The 20,693-nt window shown below is 41.0% G+C and overlaps 2 protein-coding genes across 4 annotated transcripts; one reads left to right on the top strand and one right to left on the bottom strand.

The window, feature by feature from the left end:
- The first annotated feature begins 1,639 nt into the window (after positions 1-1,639).
- LOC116259508 (cationic amino acid transporter 2, vacuolar-like) lies at positions 1,640-2,552 on the top strand. Its single transcript, XM_031637372.2, has 4 exons — positions 1,640-1,726; positions 1,883-1,979; positions 2,186-2,358; positions 2,447-2,552. Exons 1-4 carry the CDS (start codon positions 1,653-1,655, stop codon positions 2,550-2,552), a joined length of 450 nt encoding a protein of 149 aa, XP_031493232.2. The 5' UTR covers positions 1,640-1,652.
- A 5,405-nt stretch (positions 2,553-7,957) lies between these two features.
- Positions 7,958-18,529, bottom strand: LOC116258699 (two-component response regulator-like PRR1). Of its 3 annotated transcripts, none has more exons than XM_031636024.2 (6): positions 18,189-18,529; positions 10,217-10,378; positions 9,994-10,127; positions 9,700-9,870; positions 9,382-9,466; positions 7,958-9,314 (listed from the first exon to the last, which is right to left on the bottom strand). In XM_031636024.2, the coding sequence occupies exons 2-6, from the start codon at positions 10,266-10,268 to the stop codon at positions 8,281-8,283; spliced, it is 1,476 nt and encodes a 491-aa protein (XP_031491884.1). In that variant the 5' UTR covers positions 10,269-10,378; positions 18,189-18,529; the 3' UTR covers positions 7,958-8,280. The 3 variants fall into 3 exon arrangements, with proteins under 3 accessions (XP_031491884.1, XP_049935047.1, XP_031491882.1); XM_050079090.1 differs by lacking the exon at positions 18,189-18,529 and adding an exon at positions 13,174-13,446; XM_031636022.2 differs by lacking the exon at positions 18,189-18,529 and adding an exon at positions 10,517-11,796.
- Between the last annotated feature and the right edge of the window lie 2,164 nt (positions 18,530-20,693).

The following is a 20,693-nucleotide window of genomic DNA, read 5'->3' as shown; positions in this document are numbered from 1 at the left end:
TATCGGACAGGGTGACGTGAGCACGTAACACATGTCCTTGTAGCTCCTCGAAGCGCTTGATGGAATCAGCGACACTTCCTGTTTGTTTGAGGTGGTTGAATTCAGCAATGACGGTTTCAGAATCTTGAACGCCAAATCTATCGCATAATCGATTCACGAATTGAGGCCAGGTGAGGTCATTGTGGTGGAGCAGTTCATTGGACAGCCAAGTGTCTCCTTCTTCGTTGAGATGGAGGCGGCGAGCTTTACCTTACGGTGTTCCTCAATGTCATGGACATCAAAGTCTTGCTCACATTTTCGAATCCAATATCTGGCATTAGTCGGAGTGAACTCGGGAAAATGGAGGCGAAATGAAACATCACTAGAACGCCGCATCGTAGGGGGAACGGGAGGTTGTGCAGTAGCGGGTGAAGCGGATGATGTTGCTGCCGTTGAGGTGGGGTGGGAAGGTGGTGCTCCTAAGAGTCTGCGATTATCAGAGTCTGTGCCCATCTGAGGACAGGAAGCCATCGCGTCCTGTAAGTCGGTCAACTTTTGATCAGCTTGCTTAAAGTATTGCTCCATGCGTTGCCAAGATTCCTGAAGACGAAGGTTAATTTCTTGGCGAAAGTCGGCCATGGAGGACTCCAGCCGTTGGACCAGATCATCAGGTGCTTTGCTGTTGGTGGTTTTGGAGCATGTAGCCATCGTGTGGCTCTGATACCACTTGTTACGTTCTGCTTGTGAACAGAGTTTTGAAGAGGAAGAGAGCAGAGTGAGAAGGAAGAGACGGAAGGAAGTAAGAGAAATTGGAATTAGAACCATGAACCTTTCATTAACAACTAAGGCCTTATAACCAGAAGTGGAGGCCTCAAAACAAGCAACGTGGCTAACCCACTAACAGGAACTAACTTCTCGCAAGGTAGTGGGAAACCCCCACTACATGGAATAACTGAAATCAACATAACTGATGACTAACTAGGACCATGACGCCTACTAACCGTTACCACGATGCCACAATGGCCATTACATGATTAAGGTCGTGACAGAACTTAAAGATTCCTGTTGTATTCAGATTTCTTAATCAAATCTGTTTTAGGCAATCCCAACCAAGACTACACACTTAGTGGATATCCCTATCAATGGAAACTTTTCCCTCTTCATCCTAAAAGCTTGTCCCCCTGATTTCTGTGCAGTGGGCTCCAACTGCCCACTCAAGACCACTTGCTTGCAGTGGGCTGGAGGCAATGCCGCCTACCTTGGAAACCATGCTAGTGACCTCCATATTAACGCCAACATGCTGTCTGATCTCTGCCACAGTTGTAGAAATCTTATGGCCACTTTACAGTAGGACTAACTTTTGCCATGCCTCATTTATCGTTTTGAACGTTCTCTCAACTTCAGGAGCAAGAAAAACAGGGCTTCCAATGGTTGAACTACCAACATACTAAATCCAGAATTTCAGTTGTTAATACAGTATGATATGATACAATGACCAAAAAGATATCCCTATATGCATGTTTTGATGATGGCCTGTGGCCCTACCTTCCTTGAATCAGGCCATTGTATCTGGGGTCGCAAGAGCAGCCTTTGGTAAGAATTATGTCTGGGACATGTTAATTTAAAGAGTGCACTTTTCTGGGTCAGCATTTATCACTGCAAACGTTTGTGTGATGATTTTTGTCATCATAGCGGGTAGTGTCCTTGGATTTCAAAGTGGATGGCCTGGTTATGCCCTTTCCAATGGGTAAGGGAAAAGTGCACTCTAGATGGTTATGCACTTTTTACTTTTTCTCCTATATGCATTGGAACTATTTTTATGAGAAATTCTCAATTCATTTCTTGGTTTTGTTGAAGGTGGTTGAAGCTGGAGATTTAATCTATGTTCTTGTTGTGGTTCTAGGTACTTTCCTTTTGGAGTTAATGGGATGCTTGCTGGATCCGCTACTGTTTTCTTTGCATATATAGGCTTTGATGCGGTTGCAAGCACGGCTGAGGAGGTATATTGCTATTTACGTAATTATGAATGCCATTCAACCCATTTTTGCTTCATTCCATGTGACAAAAATTGTTGAAGTTGGATATAGCAGAAACAATTCGTTATTAACTTTCATAGGCACTTGTTAGTCAAAGCTTTTATTGTAAATATAGCCTGATATTTGTAGTCAGTAGTCACTTCATGCTTGACGCTCATCCTATCTTGCAGGTGAAGAATCCACAACGTGATTTGCCATTGGGAATTGGAATCGAAAAATCCCTATGCTGTGTCTTGTACATGCTGGTATCTGTGGTTATAGTTGGTTTGGTGCCTTATTATGCAATGGATCCTGACACACCAATTTCATCTGCTTTCTCCAGCCATGGGATGCAGTGGACAGTGTAAGTCAGCTTCAATGGAAATCGTGTTGTTTTTTGTAGGTTAGCCAAATGACTGTGGTTGGCTTAATTCATCTGCGTTTTGTTTTAGGTACATTATCACTGCCGGTGCAATTACTGCTCTCTGTGCAACATTGTTGGGTTCACTCCTTCCCCAGGCAAGTTCTTCGCAGCTTGAACAAATAGTTAACCAATGAGATTGCATACCATTGCAATTATTTAGTAATCATGTATGTGCTTGTTTTTTGTCCTGTACATGTAAAACATGTGTTGGAAACAACGTTAATGATTTGTGCTTACTGCCTTTTTCATTTTCATGAACTTAGGAATTAGTGTCCAGGTGCATTTTCTGAATTTTTTTCATACATATTAGGTTCATCTGTCAATTTTTGACATTTTTTTAGTTTAATTTTTTGAAAGTACATCCTCTGTGTGTGTTTATACCTATGTCACAGGGACACGGCAAAATGGGCCACGTACCGGTGTCGACACTCCGACACCTGGATACCGACACTTAGACACGACAGGATATGTTTTGGATCGGGTCTGGGTCAGACCCGATCCAAACCACTTTACTAACCCGACATTTTTTGTTTTGTTTGAGACTTTCTTTCTTATGACTTATAAGATTGGTCATGAACAATGTTTTGTTTGAGAATCTGAGACTTTCTTTCTTATGACTTATGAGATTGTAAGAGTGAATTATTAATTTAATGTTTTTTTTATTTTATTATCCTTTTTATTTTTTTTTAGAATATAAAATCCACCGTATCCGCGTATCCTAAAATTTTGAAAATTACCGTATTCACGTACCCGTACCCGTACCCATAGGATACCGGTACCGGTATCCGTGTGACATAGGTTTATACATTCTTGCAGTCCTCTTCCAAAAATTTTTCTAATGGTTTTGTTAGTTTTTCTGTGGATTTTAGTCTTCGGTGGTTTGATCCCACAAGCTCCCTTGATTGAAGCTTCGGTTGATTTGAGAAATTTTTGTTTGTTTGTTCAAGATTGTGGAGTTAGTTGCACTACTTAGAATTTCAACTAAAAGTTGCAAGTTTGTAGTGAACATTTGTTTTAGCAGCATTAATCTTTGTATAAACTAATGTTTCGGTATTCCATAACTTGTAGATGATTCCAGTGGCTTTGAACGATGTAGCGTTTTCAACACACGCGGTTCTGCTAACAGGATTCACAGTTTTGCAAGTTTTAATCTATGAAGTAATTGGATCATCTAACGGAACCTTCTTTTTTTGCTTGTCTTCTCCTGGTTTTCGTGCAGTTTTATAGAGGATGGCTTGTTATCAGTTTTAATAGATGATGTTTACAACTTTCTAGAGTTTATGTTGTACATTACACAGGGTTTTATGTAATAACTCTATTATTGAATGGCTTTAAATATTTTTTCCATGGCTGAATTGCATATCTGTGTGTAGGTGGTGGAAGGTCAGTTGCAGTTTTTTACCATGACAAAAAACGGTCAAAAAATTTTTCCTTGAAAAAATTTTCCTGCCTATCAAACTAGGCATTTTTTCCCCTTCAAAAAAGTTCCAGACCATCAAACATGGTGTGAAACAAGAAGAAGGGAATTTTACCCTTCTGTCATTTTTCCAGGGTAAAATTACCCTAGAAAAAGTTTCCCCTCTAAAAAATCGGTGCCATCAAACGTGGCCTAATGTAAAATATTCTTCTCGTATTGTAACTAATAAATACCAACTTACAAATAACTACAGCTACAACACCATATTGAACAAACTAACCAGGTCATTAGTAGCAATAACCAGGTCATTAGTAGCAAAAATAGGCTTCACAAAACACTAGCAACCAGGTCAACGAGCGTCAACTTAGATTTTATTACAAGTGAAGAGAAAGCGCTAGCAACTACATTCTTCAGCAGAAGATACTTAAGAGGTCGTTTGATTGTGTTGGAACACCGCGGCACAGAACAGACACATTCTGTTTTGGTAAAATCAAGCAAACGTCGGATAGAGGACAATCAAGACAGGACGGACAGAGAACAAGGGTATAAATAGGTGAGGCGTTCTAGTGTGTTCCGTGGTTTACCACGGAACAGCGTATCGAACGCAGACTCCCCGACCCGAGCTCCTCTTGCCTCGCCCTTTCTCTTTTTTTCCTTCTCTCCTTCTCCTTTGTCTCTGTCAGAGCTGCTTCGTCTCCTCTGTCTCCACTCCCGAGCTGCCCCTTCTCCTCCATCTCCACCCCTGTCTCTGCCCCTTCTTCTCTGTCTCTGCCCTCGAGCTGCCCCTTCTCCTCCGTCTCCACCACGGTCACTGCCCTAGCCCTTTCTCTTTCTCGCTTTCTCCTCCGTCTCCACCCCAGAGCTGCCCTCACCCTTTCTCTTTCCTGAAGATCTATTGCATCCTCACCGTGCAGATCCTCCTCACCATCGCGGTCTATGCCGTCGTAGTGGCCGTTCATCGCCGACTTCTTAGTCACGACAACTCTGGACTCGCCATCTCCATTGTCAGCCGTGTTATGCCTTTCATCAGTGAGTACTACTCTCATTTCCAACCATATAGTTGAATGATTCTTTGCCAAAGGAAACTGGTTTTGAGGACGTTTTTTTTTTCTATCTAGACATGTTTGCATGTAATCAAAGTATCTACCTCAAAGGCCTATACTGTAGCTTGAACTAATGAACATGATACCTTCTACTGAATGGTGCAAAACTGTATGTAGGAGTATATTAGAAAACAAACTGATCCTTTTTTAGACTAACGATTTGTACAGATTATGTGTATTTCATCATCAAACATACTGATGGCACATTCTACCTTATTAGTACTCCATGAACATACCACCACTGCTACCAGAGAAGCCAATTTGCATCATTACCAGAAAACTCTTTAATATTGGAATATTATATATTTTTGTATTTGTAATATTAGATATTATGTAGTATTTCTACCTATCTTGGCACAGTATTACCCAATTTTTTGTTTTATGCCTAGAACGAGCTCGCATGCTAAACGTTTGGCAAAATGTTTGAGAGAGAAATGCCAAACAAATGAATGAATGGCATTTGCTCTTAAAGTGACTTTGAGGTCAGAGTAGCCTTGAGTTTGTAAGTACGGCGTGGGCACAAACAAATGAATGGGATCTTCTGTTAATCATGTTATTCTAAAACTGATTTTCAGGTATTTTCTCTTCATTAAAATCGATCAATCTAAAGGTGCACATGAATTTAGTTTAGAGAGAATGGAAAAAATGAACATACAGAAAAAGGTGAGAAAGAATGAGAAAATGGGAGGTGAAAGGGCACTAAAGCAATTCCTTGTTTGTAAATTGCTGAACAGTTTAACCTTACTTAAATGATAAATGCTTATGGGCCTGAAAAGTGTCTCATTTAATGCTTCAATTCTTAGAATTAATTACAGTATGTTGCAGGGCCTTGCCACTGCATGAGATACAGCAGCAAGGAGTCCCAGCCCTCAATTTTCCTTTGAGATTCCTCTGACGAAGACATCTTTTTAATCTATGAAACTCAGTCTGCAGTAAGGAATTTGAGAAGACGAATTGGCATTGCTATTAGCCACATTGTGCAAGTCTTGCTACAATAGTTTGCTAATAGATTGGAGTTCAGTTTGCAGATGAACACGGTCTAGGAAAAGCGGAGTTCCCACATTTTTCATATTGCAGTCAATGGACGGTGTTGTAATGAGAGAGGCACTTTGTTCTTTGTCAATATACTTCCATCTGCTCTATTGAGGTGTGGGTCCTTGTATGATTGGTATGTTATATTCATATATTGTTAATGAAGGCTTAATTTTAGGTGGAAACAAGAATACGACTGCACCTGTAACTTTTTTGGCTTGGCGCCCTTTCCATGTTTGCTTTCAAACATCAGAGATTGGTTTTCTCTGCTTGCACAGGAAGAGACTTCACACGCAGGAACCAGAAAAGCCTTCTGTTTTACAGTTAGAATGCTCGTGTTTTCAACTTATTAATTTCTTATGAAGTAGCCTTTTTATGATTGAGCGCTTGATGTTTTCACACATTTCCTTTTATCCACGTGATTGTCAATGGCCATGATCACTCATTAAACAGCCGCACTCCCTTATCCATCTTTACTGCCATGTCAATTGAAAAAAGCTAAATCTTTTAAGGAAATCGTCTGCTAAACTGTAATTCTTAATGTTATTGAGACTCTCCCATTGCTTTATACTTTCGATTGATGGTGCAATTTTTCCCGATCATTGAAAGTAAGAACTGGGATTAGTTTCAATGGGGTACCTTACCATCCAGAGAGAAGCTATAGGATGCCATCCACCAGACACAGGTTCGTCTATGGAGAAGCTCTCTTGCTTTTTCAGATGCTTCCTTAACCCCTTATATACTTAGAAGAATAACTTCATTGAACTCCAATAGAAGAAGACATCCTAGAAGATGAATAAGAACAGAGGATCTCTTAAATAAGATTCTGAAAGTGATGGGAACAGTTTGTGGGCAAAATGCTTTAGAAAGCTGAAATAAGCAGAGATCCAGAAATTTGTTAATAGGTCAACACTTCAAAATATCTGGGAATCGAATCTCCCACAAAATAGGCTACATGGTCAAGACAGCAGATGCCTTTTAGGAGGGCCCAGAATCCTGCCCGAAATATTTGGATTTGGTTCTCTCCTTTTCTTCATTATGAGGATCAGCATACATGATAATACATGATAAGGCCATGCATGATAAGGAAAAACAAACGTCAAACAGGATGGACAGAACTGACAGAACAGACATGTGAAACAAACGTAGGATAAAAAGAACGTAGTGTTCTGTTCCTAAATCATCAAACGGTGGACAAGGGACATCATTGTCCATAAGAACAGGACAACAGTGTAATGGACAGGACGTCCTGTCTATCCTTTCCTAATGAACAGCAACCAACCAAACGACCACTAAGCCTCCAGATATAAATCTGAAAAACGCTTTATGTAGCAGAGACAAATGAAAAACATCTAGTGCAACTTAAATGAAGTAAAGGAATCAAAACGTACAGGATATGAAATTGCATAAAGAACAACTACAAGTGAAGCCTCAGGATATATAGCCAAATATCTAAAATGGGTAAAGAAAAACTTGAATAAATAGAAATAAAGACTCTACAGAACATGTAAAGCATGAGTCTCAACAAAAACATGCAAAAAAAGCACGAGGCGTTCACAGACTCTGTTCCTGGATCAAAGAGTGGGGGGTACAAAAGCGAAAAGGAAAGCAACAAGCATAAATTTGCATTGATGCCACCAACATCGACAGAAGCTAATTTTGAACAAACTGAAATGTTTATTACAATTTACAAGTGAAGAGAAAGCTTTAGATTCTTCTGCAGGAAATATCTTAAACCCTGCCTCCATATACAAGTTCAGTAAACGTTTTACATTAGTAGAGGCAAGGAAAGTCATCGGTGCAACCTAAAGTAATTATAGGGAGAAATTACTAGATAAGTGTATGCCCAATAAGACAAACTTAAAAGGTGACCAGTGGTGAAACTTAAGGGCACATTGTAAAGAGGAAAAATGGAAAACGATATGAGTAAGGCCAAATGCAAAAGCATATGAAACTTACAGAAGCCTCCTAGCTCAAAAAGTGGGGATAAGAGAACGAAAAGGAAATGGCAAGCATGAACTTACGTTGATGCTTACCATGCCAATGAATGGTAGGTAATATTTGTTCAAGTTAAAAAATTTATTACAAGTGAACAGGATGCACTAGTAACTCCATTCTTCATCAGGAAATATTTAAATCCTGCTTCTGCATTCCAATCCTTGAAATGTTTTACACTAGTAGAGATTCAAGTGGTGCAATCTAAATGAAGTAATGGCAAAGAGGTCTTACTAGATATTGAATTCATGGTAAGACAAAAACTGCACACGAAGATGTCAAAATCTGGGTACCAGCACCAAACTCAACTGCAGGCTAAAATTCTGATTCACACTCAGGTGCAGAATCTGCTCCTAGTTCACTTGAAACTGGTCCATCTTCATCCTCATCTTCATCCAAATCAGAATCATTATTTGTGACTGTCTGTCCATTAGAACGAGTTTCTGCATCAAATGCCTGTCTGACAAACTGACCACGAACCCGAGGTCTGTTTTCGGCAAGGCGTTTACGATTTACATACCGAATTTTTTTATCGAAGCAACGTTCTTTTCTTTTGTTCCTAAATTTGACTAATGCAGCTTCTCTCCTAGCTAAACAAGCAGTCTTCATTTCAGGCACTGAAGAGTTAGCCGCGGGAAGCCAAGTATGTAATGTTTGCATTTGTGCTGCATGCATTCCAATACCAAGTGGATAATATGAAAAGGGTGCCATAAGTGGCACAGCCTGGCACTGTGGAAGACCATTATAGCAAGTTAGCAAGTTTGAAGGCACATGACTTGGTCCTTCTTGCAAGCTTCCTTGAAATATATGAGCAGCAGGTGGTCCCACTACTGTTTTTAGCATTTGTGGCATATAGAGAGGAGATCGAGCAACTGCCTGAGAGACAGTATCACCTACATTTCCTGGATTGCTAGGATGCAATCCAGTCCCAGATCCCTGTTCATTGGGCAAGAACCAATCTTGTGAAGAGTCAAAAGATGTGGTCTTGCTGTGACTAGTAGAAGGCAACTTCATCCCAGGTTCCTCTTCACCAGACAATCTGAGTCTTTGCAACTCAGAAGGTCTAGACATACCAAGTGTCATATCAGCAATGCAAGTTGTATCAGCATCAGTCCTGATGGTGCAAAAAGCACGGCTAGAGTCTCTAGGTATCTGAGCTTCAGGGTCATCCAGTGACTGGTTTGCAACTGGGCACTGTTCACCGTGGTGAAGACCTGCTGCTGATGCGCCTGTGCTTGAACACCTAAAATCAGAAGTACAAATTCCAGGCGCATTTGACCTGATGTATGTAAAGAAGGCTGATGACTCTCCGACCTTGAGCTCGCTCCTTCTAGGGCACGATAGTATTCCTGACAGTGTCATTCGTTGGTTAAGACAGCACAATTATTGGAAAATAACAAAACGTTTCGTGCTTACCTGGAAGACTGGTAGCTCCCGACACTCGAGGTTCATACTCTGTGAAAAGCTCAACTTGTGGTTCCCCAGCTGCAAAAGCATGCGACTGAAAAGGAAACTGTAAGATGCACTGCATAATTGCAAACTTTTTAAATTCAAAATTTCCAATTGACCAACAGTGTCTTCTCAAGACCATGCTCAGCAACTACTCGCCCCAAAAAGTGTTTATGGCAAACACGGTAACGAAGGGTATCAACGTAGCAAAGAGAAGAACAGCCCAATAGACAACGATGTCATGCAACAAGCCCGTCAAAAAGCAAAGTTCCTCATTGAACGTACCTCACATTCGTTAGGGATGGATGTGTTCACTTCCGGCATTGTGCTGCGCCTACATTTCTTGTCATCTGTGTCATCCGAGAAGGGAGTCGTACTGTTTGTATTTGTGTCACTCGGGTCAGATGCGGGCATATCAAGTTCGTGGCTCAGAATGTTCTTCTCTGCGACGCCAAGCTGCCATCAATAATTAGAACTCGATTAACTAACGATATAGGCACAGCAAGGCATGCTAACGCTTCAAGACGCAATCATTCCATTTGAGAGGAGTAGCAAGCGGAGTCGAATATTTTTAACCACCATTTTTCTCCTCCTCCACATGTGAGTCCACAAGTTCAGCAGCTCATTAGTGCGCAAGGGTTTTACGAGGTAGTCCGCAGCACCAAGCCTCAGGCATTTGACGACCACGGAGACCTCATCTTTTGCGGACATCACTGGAACGAAGAAGAAGTCATACAGAGCATCGAGACAAAAGGTGACTGGAGTTCAATTCTACAAGGAAATGCTAGAGCTATAGACATACTAATGATAGGTATTCTCCTGAGTTCCTTCTCCCTCATGATATACTTCAGCATCTTAAAGCCTTTGGCAACTGGAAGATCGACTTCCGATAGTATAATGTCGATGTCCTCGCCTTGGGCATTTAGAGCATCGATCACCTGCCTCGGGGTCTTTACAGCAGTTACTGTTCATTCAAAGAAGTGAAGATTACAGAGAAGTTGACAATTTCATCCAACCTTGTTGGATGATAAAGCACATTCCGAAGAGAGAGAAAAAAAAAAGGAAAAACAAAAGCCTGTGACGGCACCATAATCATTCATACCCTGGTAAGAGCATTTGCAAAGCAAATCCGTAACTTCTTGGCAACTTTTGGAGTCATTTTCGCATAGTAGAATCCTGACCTTGCTACGGTCAAGGAATTGATTGCTAGACACATCTTCGTGGAATCTATCGCCCTTCTGAGACATACTACCCCTCCAATGACCCCCTTTTCCTTTTCTTCCCTTTTCCCCTTTGCTTAAGAAGCAGATGCGAGAGTTTCTAGAAGCACGAGGGAGATCATGGGTGGTCTAAGACGAGCGAAGGCAGCACCTGCATCTGAAACTAAGAGGCAATTTTACTTTCTAGCCCAAGATTTCTCGCCACACTGAGGCCCAAGAAAAAGCAAAAATGCCGTGGCTGTTAGGGTTGCAGAGGGGCCGTCAGTAGCTAGGCAGGTGATCACAAACAAACCGCCAAATCCAGGACATTCTTGGACGGCTCCTTCCAGTCGCAGCCAATCCTTCTTCCAAAACCAGATGACAAAAGAGTAACAAAAGGAAAAAAAAGTTTGAGGACCAAAACACAGTCTCTCCCAAATAATTCCTGCAGGAGAAAGATTGGAAAACGAAAGGCGCAGCTTTCTCTCTCTCTCAAAATCAGCTTCAAGGAAAACGTTTATCAGCTTCTTGCAGGAGCAAGGAAATATTTGGAAACCCAAAAGTACAGAATAAAAGAAGATCTGAAGATGAAGCAAAAGATCGACTCTTAGATGCTGTCAGAAAGGATAAAACAACACCAAACATTTCATGCGAAGGAAGAAAAAAATATTAGAAGGACGACGAGAAGGCGCGAAAATCTAGATAAGGAAGAAGACCGGCAAGAAAGCCGACAAGAAAAGGGGGCGAAAGTCACCCAAAGAGGTAGGGAATGTCGGGAAAACAAGAACGGGCGCTGGTAAAAGCGCAGACGGGGAACAAGAAGGAATGATCCGAGAACGTGAGAGAAATGAGATGCCTGATGACGGCTAAGCCTAAGCCTAGCGGTCGACCGCTGGTTCGGCCTCTTCTGCCCAAGTCGCCCAGCCCATGGTGTTGCCCCAAAATCAGCTTTCGCCGGTTTGATTCCCCCCGCTGGCCGTATACTCGGGTTGTGTTATCGCCTTCGGCCACGCTACGGAGGATATTCAATCCATCTTCTTGTGATCTACGGGACCATCGCGTCGATGTATTTTTTAGCCAAAAACGCGTTCCGTAAAGTGCTTATTGCCTTACTTAGCACAAGCTTAGTACGCCTCTGAGGCGCACGCTTCGGGGATCCCTCCAAAAGATTTAAAACGGCACCCTCCACAAAAACTCAAGTTGACAGGCATGCAAAAACCAGTTTTTGTTAAGCAAACGTAGAGGGAGGCATGCTTCTCATGTCCTGTGGTGCACGTTTTGTTAGCCCTGGATTCCACTGTAAACAGGAAATCGAAATTCAATTATTTAAATTTCATTTTGAATCCATCAAACACGGGATCGATTTTATGCCCAATAACGAAGATTCCAGAAACATTTATCCTGAATTTTTATCTCACTCCAAGGGGTGGAACGAAAATCCCCACATAGAAAAACTGCGTGAGTTGCATCGAGTTGTAGCAAAAGCCGCAAGCCCATACATAGCAGGAAGAGTGGGGAGGAAGCTGCATGTGAAGAAGCTGTGTCTTCTCACAATGGTCCTATGCATTAACAAGAAACAAGAGGCAAAAACCTCTCTCTCTCTCTCTGTCTCTATCTTTCTCTCATTTTGCCACTCCTTGCAAGGTCGATGCAGATCTCCTGGTTTGCCCTCGTTGGTAACAAAAGTAGCCCATGTTATGTCTACCTCCTTTTTGTTCTACCAAACTTCTATCTCGTCTTTTCTTTGGCTTGTTGGTGTGCATCTGTTTTCGTACTTGTAGATTATTTCAGCTTTATCCTGCCTATTTTTTTCATTTATCTAGCTTAGGTTCTATGTTTTATTGTTTCGTGTTTCTATGACTTCTTATTTGTATTGGTCTTGCTTGCCGATTACGTGGTGTCTTAGAAAATGGTATTGAACTTGCTTGTCGTCACATGTGCGTAGAAACAAAAGCCCTTTGCTAGTTTATGAAACAGGGATACATGTGCTTTGGATCTTTGTGATGTGTTTCTACTAATTAATGACTATTTGAATGCAACGATGGATGGGCTCCTACAATTGGATTGCCATGTTTATCGATGGTTATAGCACTCGTAATTTGGATCCTTAGTGTCTGATTAATGAGTGAACTTTTGGTGGTTGAGAGACAATCAAACCAAATATTAAGAAGCTGACAACCATGAGAAAGTAGAATTAATTATTTTCCCCTTCTTTTCTCTCACTATTTTCAATCCAACAATTGGTTAACTTTTGGTGGTTGAGAGACATTCAAACCAAGTATTAAGAAGCATACAACTATGAGAAAGTTAAATTAATTATTTTTCCCCTTCTTTTCTCTGACTATTTTCAATCCAACAATTGGTTCACTTGCGAAGGCCATTAACCAATAGGTGTACAAATGGGCATAATTTTCCAAATGCACCCATCAACTTACCATAACCATGTATTTGTTTCTGTGATAAGCAGATTAGTGTTCAACCTTTTTTTTTAGGATATATATCATGTGGTACATGAACTAGTGGACGCTACACTACCACCAGCTAGATAGAAACACCTTACCATTGGTGAGCACTCCCTAAACGGCCTCGACAAGCGCCACAGCGTCGTACATCACCACCACTGTTGCTAGTTTTCCAGCCGGCCAACCTAAGTAGGCTGCCTCTCTCTCTTGTCACATGCCTCCGCTTGATCTACCACTGTCTATCACCAAGGACTCTACTATTGTTGACCGCCAATCGCCACTGTCTGCTACTGGCTGTCCCATCTTTCCTTCTTTTCTCTTCTCTTCCACTTTCAACCGCTCATTGCCACCACCCCACCAATGCTCCACCACTACACCACTACTCGGTGCCACCATCATCATCCATGCCAGTCGATGCCACAACTTCCAATGAAGGATGTCGGGAGGCAGACTCCCCACCATTTAATAAGAAGGAATCATATGTACACGATAAAAACGATGTACAAAACAAGAAGTGACAAGGATACCATGCATCTATCTTTAAGTATAAAGCAAAAAAACCAGAGTTGCTACAACACAATCCTTCACAAGTAATCAAAAAAATAGGCAGAGCCAAAGAAGAGGCCTGAAACGACCTCTACCAGAAAACAGACTTGAGCATATAAAAGGATTAGCTTGTGGAGTATCTGTCAAAAGAGTCTGAGCAGTCCCTTACCAGAGAATCGATGTTAAAAGCAATTGTATCATCTTTGAGCCTCCATTGGTAGCCGTGGTCAACTAAAAAACTCTATTTCTCAGGCTAGTTCATTCTACCTTCAATAATAGACTTGAGGCATCTGATCCATCCTTTATTGTTGGAATGAATGGCAAGGGAGATCAGGCTGGTGGAACGCATGGTTTCCCCCCACTTGATAATGTTAAATTCTGCATCATCTACACCATAGCATTCTTCTAGGTACAAGGCTTCTTTAATACTAGCATCTGAGCCATGCGGGCATCCTACCACTCTTATTTTGCATTTGATGATAAGGGTGATGACATACAACTTATCTGAGATGCCAATATCTTTCATTATATTTGAATAGATGAGACCATGGCTCCCCCAAAGGTCAACCAGATTTTTATCCATGTCATTCCATTGAAAGGCTTTATAGGCCTCTTTGCATTTCTGCCAAATGATGTGATTGAGGGACTTAGTCCTCTTCATGTCCTAACCTTCATGGTAGGCCTTGTTCCTGGCCCACCAAAGCTGCCAGCAAATTATATGAAAGGTGACCGACCAACATTTGGTCATCCAATGGTACTTGAAGTGATTATTTATCTAGATTTGAAGCTCTTGCTTGATGTCCTGCCAGGGCGCTCTGGACTTTCCAAACTTTTTAACTATCCACTGCCAGGTTTTATGGGCCTAGTCACATTGAATGAGGAGGTGGGGATTGGATTCTTCAGCTTTGTGGCATAAGGTGCATCTGTTTGCTAAGATTATCCCTCTTCTCTGAAGAAGTCCAAAGTAGGTAGCCTATTGTCACATGCCAGGTAGATGAACCAGTAGGCCCTTGGGGGGTAGAGTTGTTCCAAATTAACTTTCGCCAGGGCTTCTTATGCCTTTGTGCCTGAGAGCCTCATAAAACAAGGCTGGTGACAACTTCCTACTGGGTTCAGATATCCACCCAAGCTAGTCCCTATTGTCTTTCAAGGTGACCTCACAAACCTTTGTCATGGCAAGTTGAATGTTGATCGGTGCTACATATATTTATTCCTAGCCTTAGCAACATTGAAATGGAAGTCCTTACTGAGGATGACATAGTCATCTGCTTGTATACAGTTTTTGAGTAGAACATCTCACCATTTGTCCAACCAAAAGAGGGCAAATTGACTATCTTGGATAGTCCAGGCAATCTTGTCTTTGATCTTTGACCAAGCCCAACGTAGTCTTTTCCAAAAGTAAGAACCAATCGATGGCCCTTTTAGGGACCACAGGCTCTTGGCTGATCCCAAATATTTTTGCTTACACCAATTCCATGCAAGAGAGTTGCTATTGACTAGTTGGCAGATCCTCTTCACTAGATGGGAGGCATTCATTGTCTCCAACCTCTTAAGACCTACCTCACCTTCTTCTTTAGGTCTACAAAGAGAGTTTCATGCCTTCCATCTATATTTGTGATTACCTATCTGATTTTCAGGACATAAGGATCTAGTCATTGATGCTACCAACTGTTGGATGACTGCTCTAGGTAGCCACACTGATTGCATCCAAAAAACAGGTAGAGAGTAAAGGTTGTGCTTGATGAGACAAAGCCTGCCACTATAGGAGAGGGAAGTCATTTTACAGCTTGATAGTTTTTTGTCAAATTTATGAATCAACTCTCCACAAATTTTCTCTATTAGACACCATGAAAGAAGGGGATGACCGAGATACTTGAGGGGTAATTTGGCAATTTCTCAGTTAAGAATTTCTGCCAAACTAGGTTGATCATTCTCGTGAACATTGTAGAAGATAATTTTAGATTTAGAGGGGTTGATCTTCTGACCTGAAGTGGTTTCCATCTCCTCAAAGAAGGATTTGATTCTTCGTAAAGAGTTACTGACGGCTTTGCAGAAAATCATAACATCATCAACGAACATAATGAAGCTGATTTTCTCCATCACTCTAGAAGCTCTCGGGAGGGCGATCTTCTTGTGCATCACTTGACTTTTCCAACCTTTAGAAACTACATCACTTGACTTTTCCAACATCTAGAAACTACTTCCATTGCCATAATGAAAAGGTAGGGGGATAGAGGGTCCCCTTGTCTAACTACTCTTTTACTTCCAAAATGTCTTGCCATTGGTAATCCACTACTGGAGCATTGCCATCTGCCAACAATGCACACAGAACTTCTCTTTTCTTTCGCATGGTTTATGGGTGAAAGCCAAACAAACATGGGCTATTTGGTGACCAGATTGATAGACTCTTCTCTAAGGGCTACCACGTACTTGACACAGAGTCAGTCTCCATCCAACCATTGCAAACCTATAGTCAACCCTCAACCTTTTACTGGAGCCTCTCCTCATCTGCGTTTGCTTCCTCAACCACATACACCAGCCTTCACTCTAGCAATTATGCTCACCTGTTGTTTAGCACTGATGACCTCGTCTTGTGGAGGAATGTCGTTGGCAGAAACCAGACAAAAAAACTAAGTCTCACCTCTCCCTTGGCCAGTGCACCTTTCTATCAGTTGTTGGTAAATTAATCCTCAACCAATGATAAATATGCTCTTCTCATTTCACCAACCCTTGCACTTTCATGACACTCTGGTGCACACACAAGCACTGGCCCCACACTTTTTCAACTGATTTCTCTCTCCACACTCATCTCTTTATAGAGTGTTCCCTCAAATACCATTTGGTTGCAAGGACAATTGTTCTTAGGACATTTGTCCTTACAACAAGTGTCCTAAAAACAAAGAGTTCTTGTCCATATAGATAGGCTGTAACTCTGCCTAGTTTTCACCTTGTTTTGTTTTAGTTTGTTCAAATAACCAAATTGACAAGTTTAACATACGTTTTGCATTTCTCTACCTCTCTCTCTCTATCTCTCTCTAAAACACATGGTAAAACAAATGAAAAAATATAAACTAATAAAAATACTCTTCATTCTTTCAATAAAAAATCACATATGACAAAAGAAATAATTTCTCAAAACATGTTGAAAATATAAGCAAATAAAATATTCACTCTCTCTTTCTTTTTCTCTCACTACACATTATACGAAAATACATGAACTAAGGTGTCTTGAAAAGTAATCCCTTCACAATTTCCTTTTCCACTACTTTCCATTGTGCACAAATAACATAATCTGCCAACACATCCAAAAAAGGTACCAATTTAAGAGCTGTGTGTACATTTTCAGGTCTCCTGGCTTCGATGGATTAATTATTTAAGACCAGATATCAAAAGGGGGTGATTCTTCTTTGAAGAAGAAGAGGCGATAATCCAATTATACAACACTCTTGGAAACAAGAAGCCAACATCTCATTCAGGTGAATGAAAAGATAACAAATGTTTCTTCATAGTGCCAAAGAACTAAATTGATGACTAATAATTTAATTTACTGTCTTGTTACTTAAGGTAGTCAGCCATTGCTGGACATTTGCTAGGAAGAACATACAATGAGATCAAGAACTACTGGACCCACATAAGGAAAAGGCTTCTGAGAATGGGGATAAACCTAGTGACCCATAGTCCTGGACTTGATCTTCTAGACTTCCCAAGCTTAGTCACTTCTTTCCTCTTCTCTTAACCATGGAGTTGATCCCCACTTCAATTCTGAGATACAAAAACTAGCTTCAAATTTTCTACGGCAATTCAGAAAAATAACACAGGTTTTGGGTACAACCAAAATCTCATGTCTCATCTGCAAAACTGCACTTTAGGTCCTTAGTTTGGGAACGAACAACAAGTTTTTTCTTCTTTTTCAAGTTGGAGTAACACATCAACTGAATATAGTGAACATTATAAGATTCATTGAAAGAAGTCAAAACAAGAGAAATGGACTTCAATCATTCCCTAAAAAAGGGAAAAGCAGTTTGAAGAAAACAAAATATTGATGATAATGGAGTGTCTTAAAAACAAGAGTCACATTTTAAGTTATCTTATACAACCTCAACTTTTGATGACATTAATCAAGTGGATGCTTAGCTTTGTTGAACTTCCAAGAAAATTTAACTGCCAAAAGAGGATAGCTCTATATGCATTAATCACTGACTATGAATGGCAATCATATCAATTGATCAAACAATGAGAAAGGAAATTTAGGTTGCTTCCAACAAAATCAAAATCTAAAAGAAAATGGAAACATGATCCAAAATCAATGCTCACAAGTATGAAAACCGACAATGAGAAAGGGGAAGTTCCAGAGAATGGATGATCAATGTTTCCGTATGCTAGCCATGGTAGTCGTAAAACTGGAGGCTATTGTTTCCCCACTTCCAATATTTCCATCTCCCTCATTCTTTATGTTGTCTGAGTACTCCACAGCTTCTACTCAGGAAGATCGAGGATAAACGGTTGAAATGATTTCAAGGTCATATCCTAAAAAAAAAAAAGAGGAGAAAAAGAGTCCGAACCTCACCTTCACTAGCATCTAGCTCCAAAACCCTCTTGTTGAAGCTCAGTAGTCGGCTATGAGTTGCGAAAAGGACCCCCTCTCCTTCTCTTGCAAACCTGCACAAAAGCCCTTCAATCTTCCAATGTCACTCCACCACTCCACTATGTAGCTTCTATGCAGACGAAACATGAGAGAGAGAGGGAAAAGAGATGCAGTTATTTGTGGCACAAGCAGAGAGGCACAAATCTGAGGAGGAGATGAGCAAATGCGGTGAGCAAGAACGTGAGAGGTGAGGGAAGAACAGAGAAGCACAAGGGAGGAGGATGTTTTGATTTTTGTTGGGCCAAGGTTTTACAGGTTCTGACAGCCTTGCGTTCCATGGGGGCATTTCAAGTAAGGACACATTTTTTTGTTCTCGATGGACAAATGAACACTTTGTCCTTACAGTTGTGTTGTCAAGTGTTTGGTGACAACGTCCGTGGAACAATGTGTCACTTCAACCAAACAACCTCTTAGGGTCCCTTTTTGTTGTCACCAAAGTTGTCGATGACCTACGACCACGACTATAGCCATCTGATGTCGACCTCTTGCATTCAAGTTACAGACCCCCTACTACTAGGCTAAGGCCTTGGTCCAGATTAGCATGGAACCCGACTAGTGCCCATCTATGACTGATCACTGCCTAGCCGCCTCAACCAAGCCAAATCAATCGTGTTGATCAACACCTAGCTAGAGCCAAGATACAAACAGGCCCTGTCTGGCTACTTGGAAGCACCATGATGACTTCTGTGGTAGGCTCCCGTCGATGCCACACCTGACCAATCACCTAATTTCTTTCTGTTGGTCAAGGATTTATCCCTGGGGACTACCTTTATGCTCAAAACCAAGCTTGGAACTCCCAACACAGTCCTGCCAGTGTTGGTCCCGAGATCCAAGTTTCTCTCTTTCCCTCTTTCTATATTTCCCTCCTCTCAAGTGGTTTGGACATTCCCTGTACACACATCTAGCAAGCATTAACTAGTGGTTGGGACACTCCTATGCCTGAGCTATTTGCTCTAAGGTTTGTCCAGATGAGATGCATTCTAAATATATTGGATTGATGACAAGTGCAACTAGGAAATCTTAGGATAGGATGCAAAAATTCTGGTATCAAAGCACTAGTTGCATGGCTCTATGCAATGTAGATCATGTAGAGAACATGGAAGAGGAGGTGAATGGACTAAAGGCCAACATCAACACCATGTAGGGCAATATGAGCACCCTTAGAAAGTTCATTTATCATATAATCACACAAGTAAACAACATGAATACCAACTTTGAATATGCCATGAATAGGCATGAACAACAGCAAGGGAGATTGACCAACTCTGCCAAGCAACGCTAGATTGTCATATAAGAGAACACACATCTCGTCATTCACATTCTCACACATTACATAGGTCATGATCACCCACATCACCCTCACACCATTTTCACATAATTGGGTACGAGTTCACATATAACAAAGCCTACTGGGATGAGTTTAGATATCCTAAATTAAAGATTGACTTTCTTAGGTTTGATTGCAAGCACATATCAAATTGGATTTTCAAAGCTAACTAGTATTTTGAGTGCTAACAAATGCCCATAGAACATTATGTATCCATACCCTCTCTATACTTTAGAGGAGAAGTCATGTGTTGGTTTAGGTAGCACAACAAGGGCAACCAATTCTTTACTAGCTATGAGGTAGAGGTCAAAAACCTTAAGTCATTGGGAAATCTCAAGGATTACATAGCCAAATTTGAAGACTTTAAGGATGCCCCAACCAAGACCATGATTGGATCTTTTGTTGGAAGATTAGGTGATGATATTATGGTTGAATTCTTGGCTGCACAAGCCCAATCGCCCCTGAATGCATAAGAACTGCATGAGTGATTGATGAAAAGAATATGACGTTATGGGCACATAGGGAACCACCTCAACATAAAAAGCATGACACATTGGTTTCATCCAAACTACCACCTGCAATCCTTGTCAAGCACAACAACAACAACAACAAGCCTTATAGGAGAGACACTCCTAAACCAATGCGCCCAAGATCGAGTGCATCACCTGTCAACAATAGGAAGAGAGGCAAAGAAAATGCATATGTAACTGTGCTGAAAAATGGTTCAATGAGTACAAGTGCAAGGCTATGAGAAGAATAAGAAGAAACATCTTCTAAGGAACCAACCTCCAATGAATAGGAAACAACTATCTAAGGATGCAAAGATGAGGAGACCGCTCAAGTCTCCTATCACACTATTATAGGAGGCTAACACCCCAAATTCTATGAAAATTAAGGGTGGGTAGGAGATAAGAAGATGAGTATTCTCATTTATACTAGATCCACACACAGTTTCAACAATGAAGACATTTCACAGACTCTAAAATATCCATTAAAAACCACTCATTATTTGAGGTCATAGTTGGTAATAGAACGAAACGTCATTGCAACTACATGTGTGTGGATGTCAAGCTCTAACTTTAAACAGCTAGTTTTGAAGT

This window comes from Nymphaea colorata, chromosome 8 (assembly GCF_008831285.2).
Source record: "Nymphaea colorata isolate Beijing-Zhang1983 chromosome 8, ASM883128v2, whole genome shotgun sequence".
NCBI lineage: Eukaryota > Viridiplantae > Streptophyta > Magnoliopsida > Nymphaeales > Nymphaeaceae > Nymphaea > Nymphaea colorata.
Note: the sequence above shows the minus strand (reverse complement) of the source record. Positions and strands in the feature narration are given on the sequence as shown.

Bases quoted from the DNA above. Each gene is read 5' to 3' on its own strand.
- LOC116259508 (XM_031637372.2), top strand. From the start codon at position 1,653: ATGATTTTTGTCATCATAGCGGGTAGTGTCCTTGGATTTCAAAGTGGA. The intron at 1,727-1,882 runs GTAAGGGAAAAG...TTGTGGTTCTAG, and splicing joins GGTTATGCCCTTTCCAATGG to GTACTTTCCTTTTGGAGTTA. The intron at 2,359-2,446 runs GTAAGTCAGCTT...GTTTTGTTTTAG, and splicing joins CATGGGATGCAGTGGACAGT to GTACATTATCACTGCCGGTG.
- LOC116258699 (XM_031636022.2), bottom strand. From the start codon at position 10,661: ATGTCTCAGAAGGGCGATAGATTCCACGAAGATGTGTCTAGCAATCAA. The intron at 10,128-10,216 runs GTATGTCTATAG...TCTTCGTTCCAG, and splicing joins CAGGAGAATACCTATCATTA to TGATGTCCGCAAAAGATGAG. The intron at 9,315-9,381 runs GTAAGCACGAAA...TGACACTGTCAG, and splicing joins GGGAGCTACCAGTCTTCCAG to GAATACTATCGTGCCCTAGA.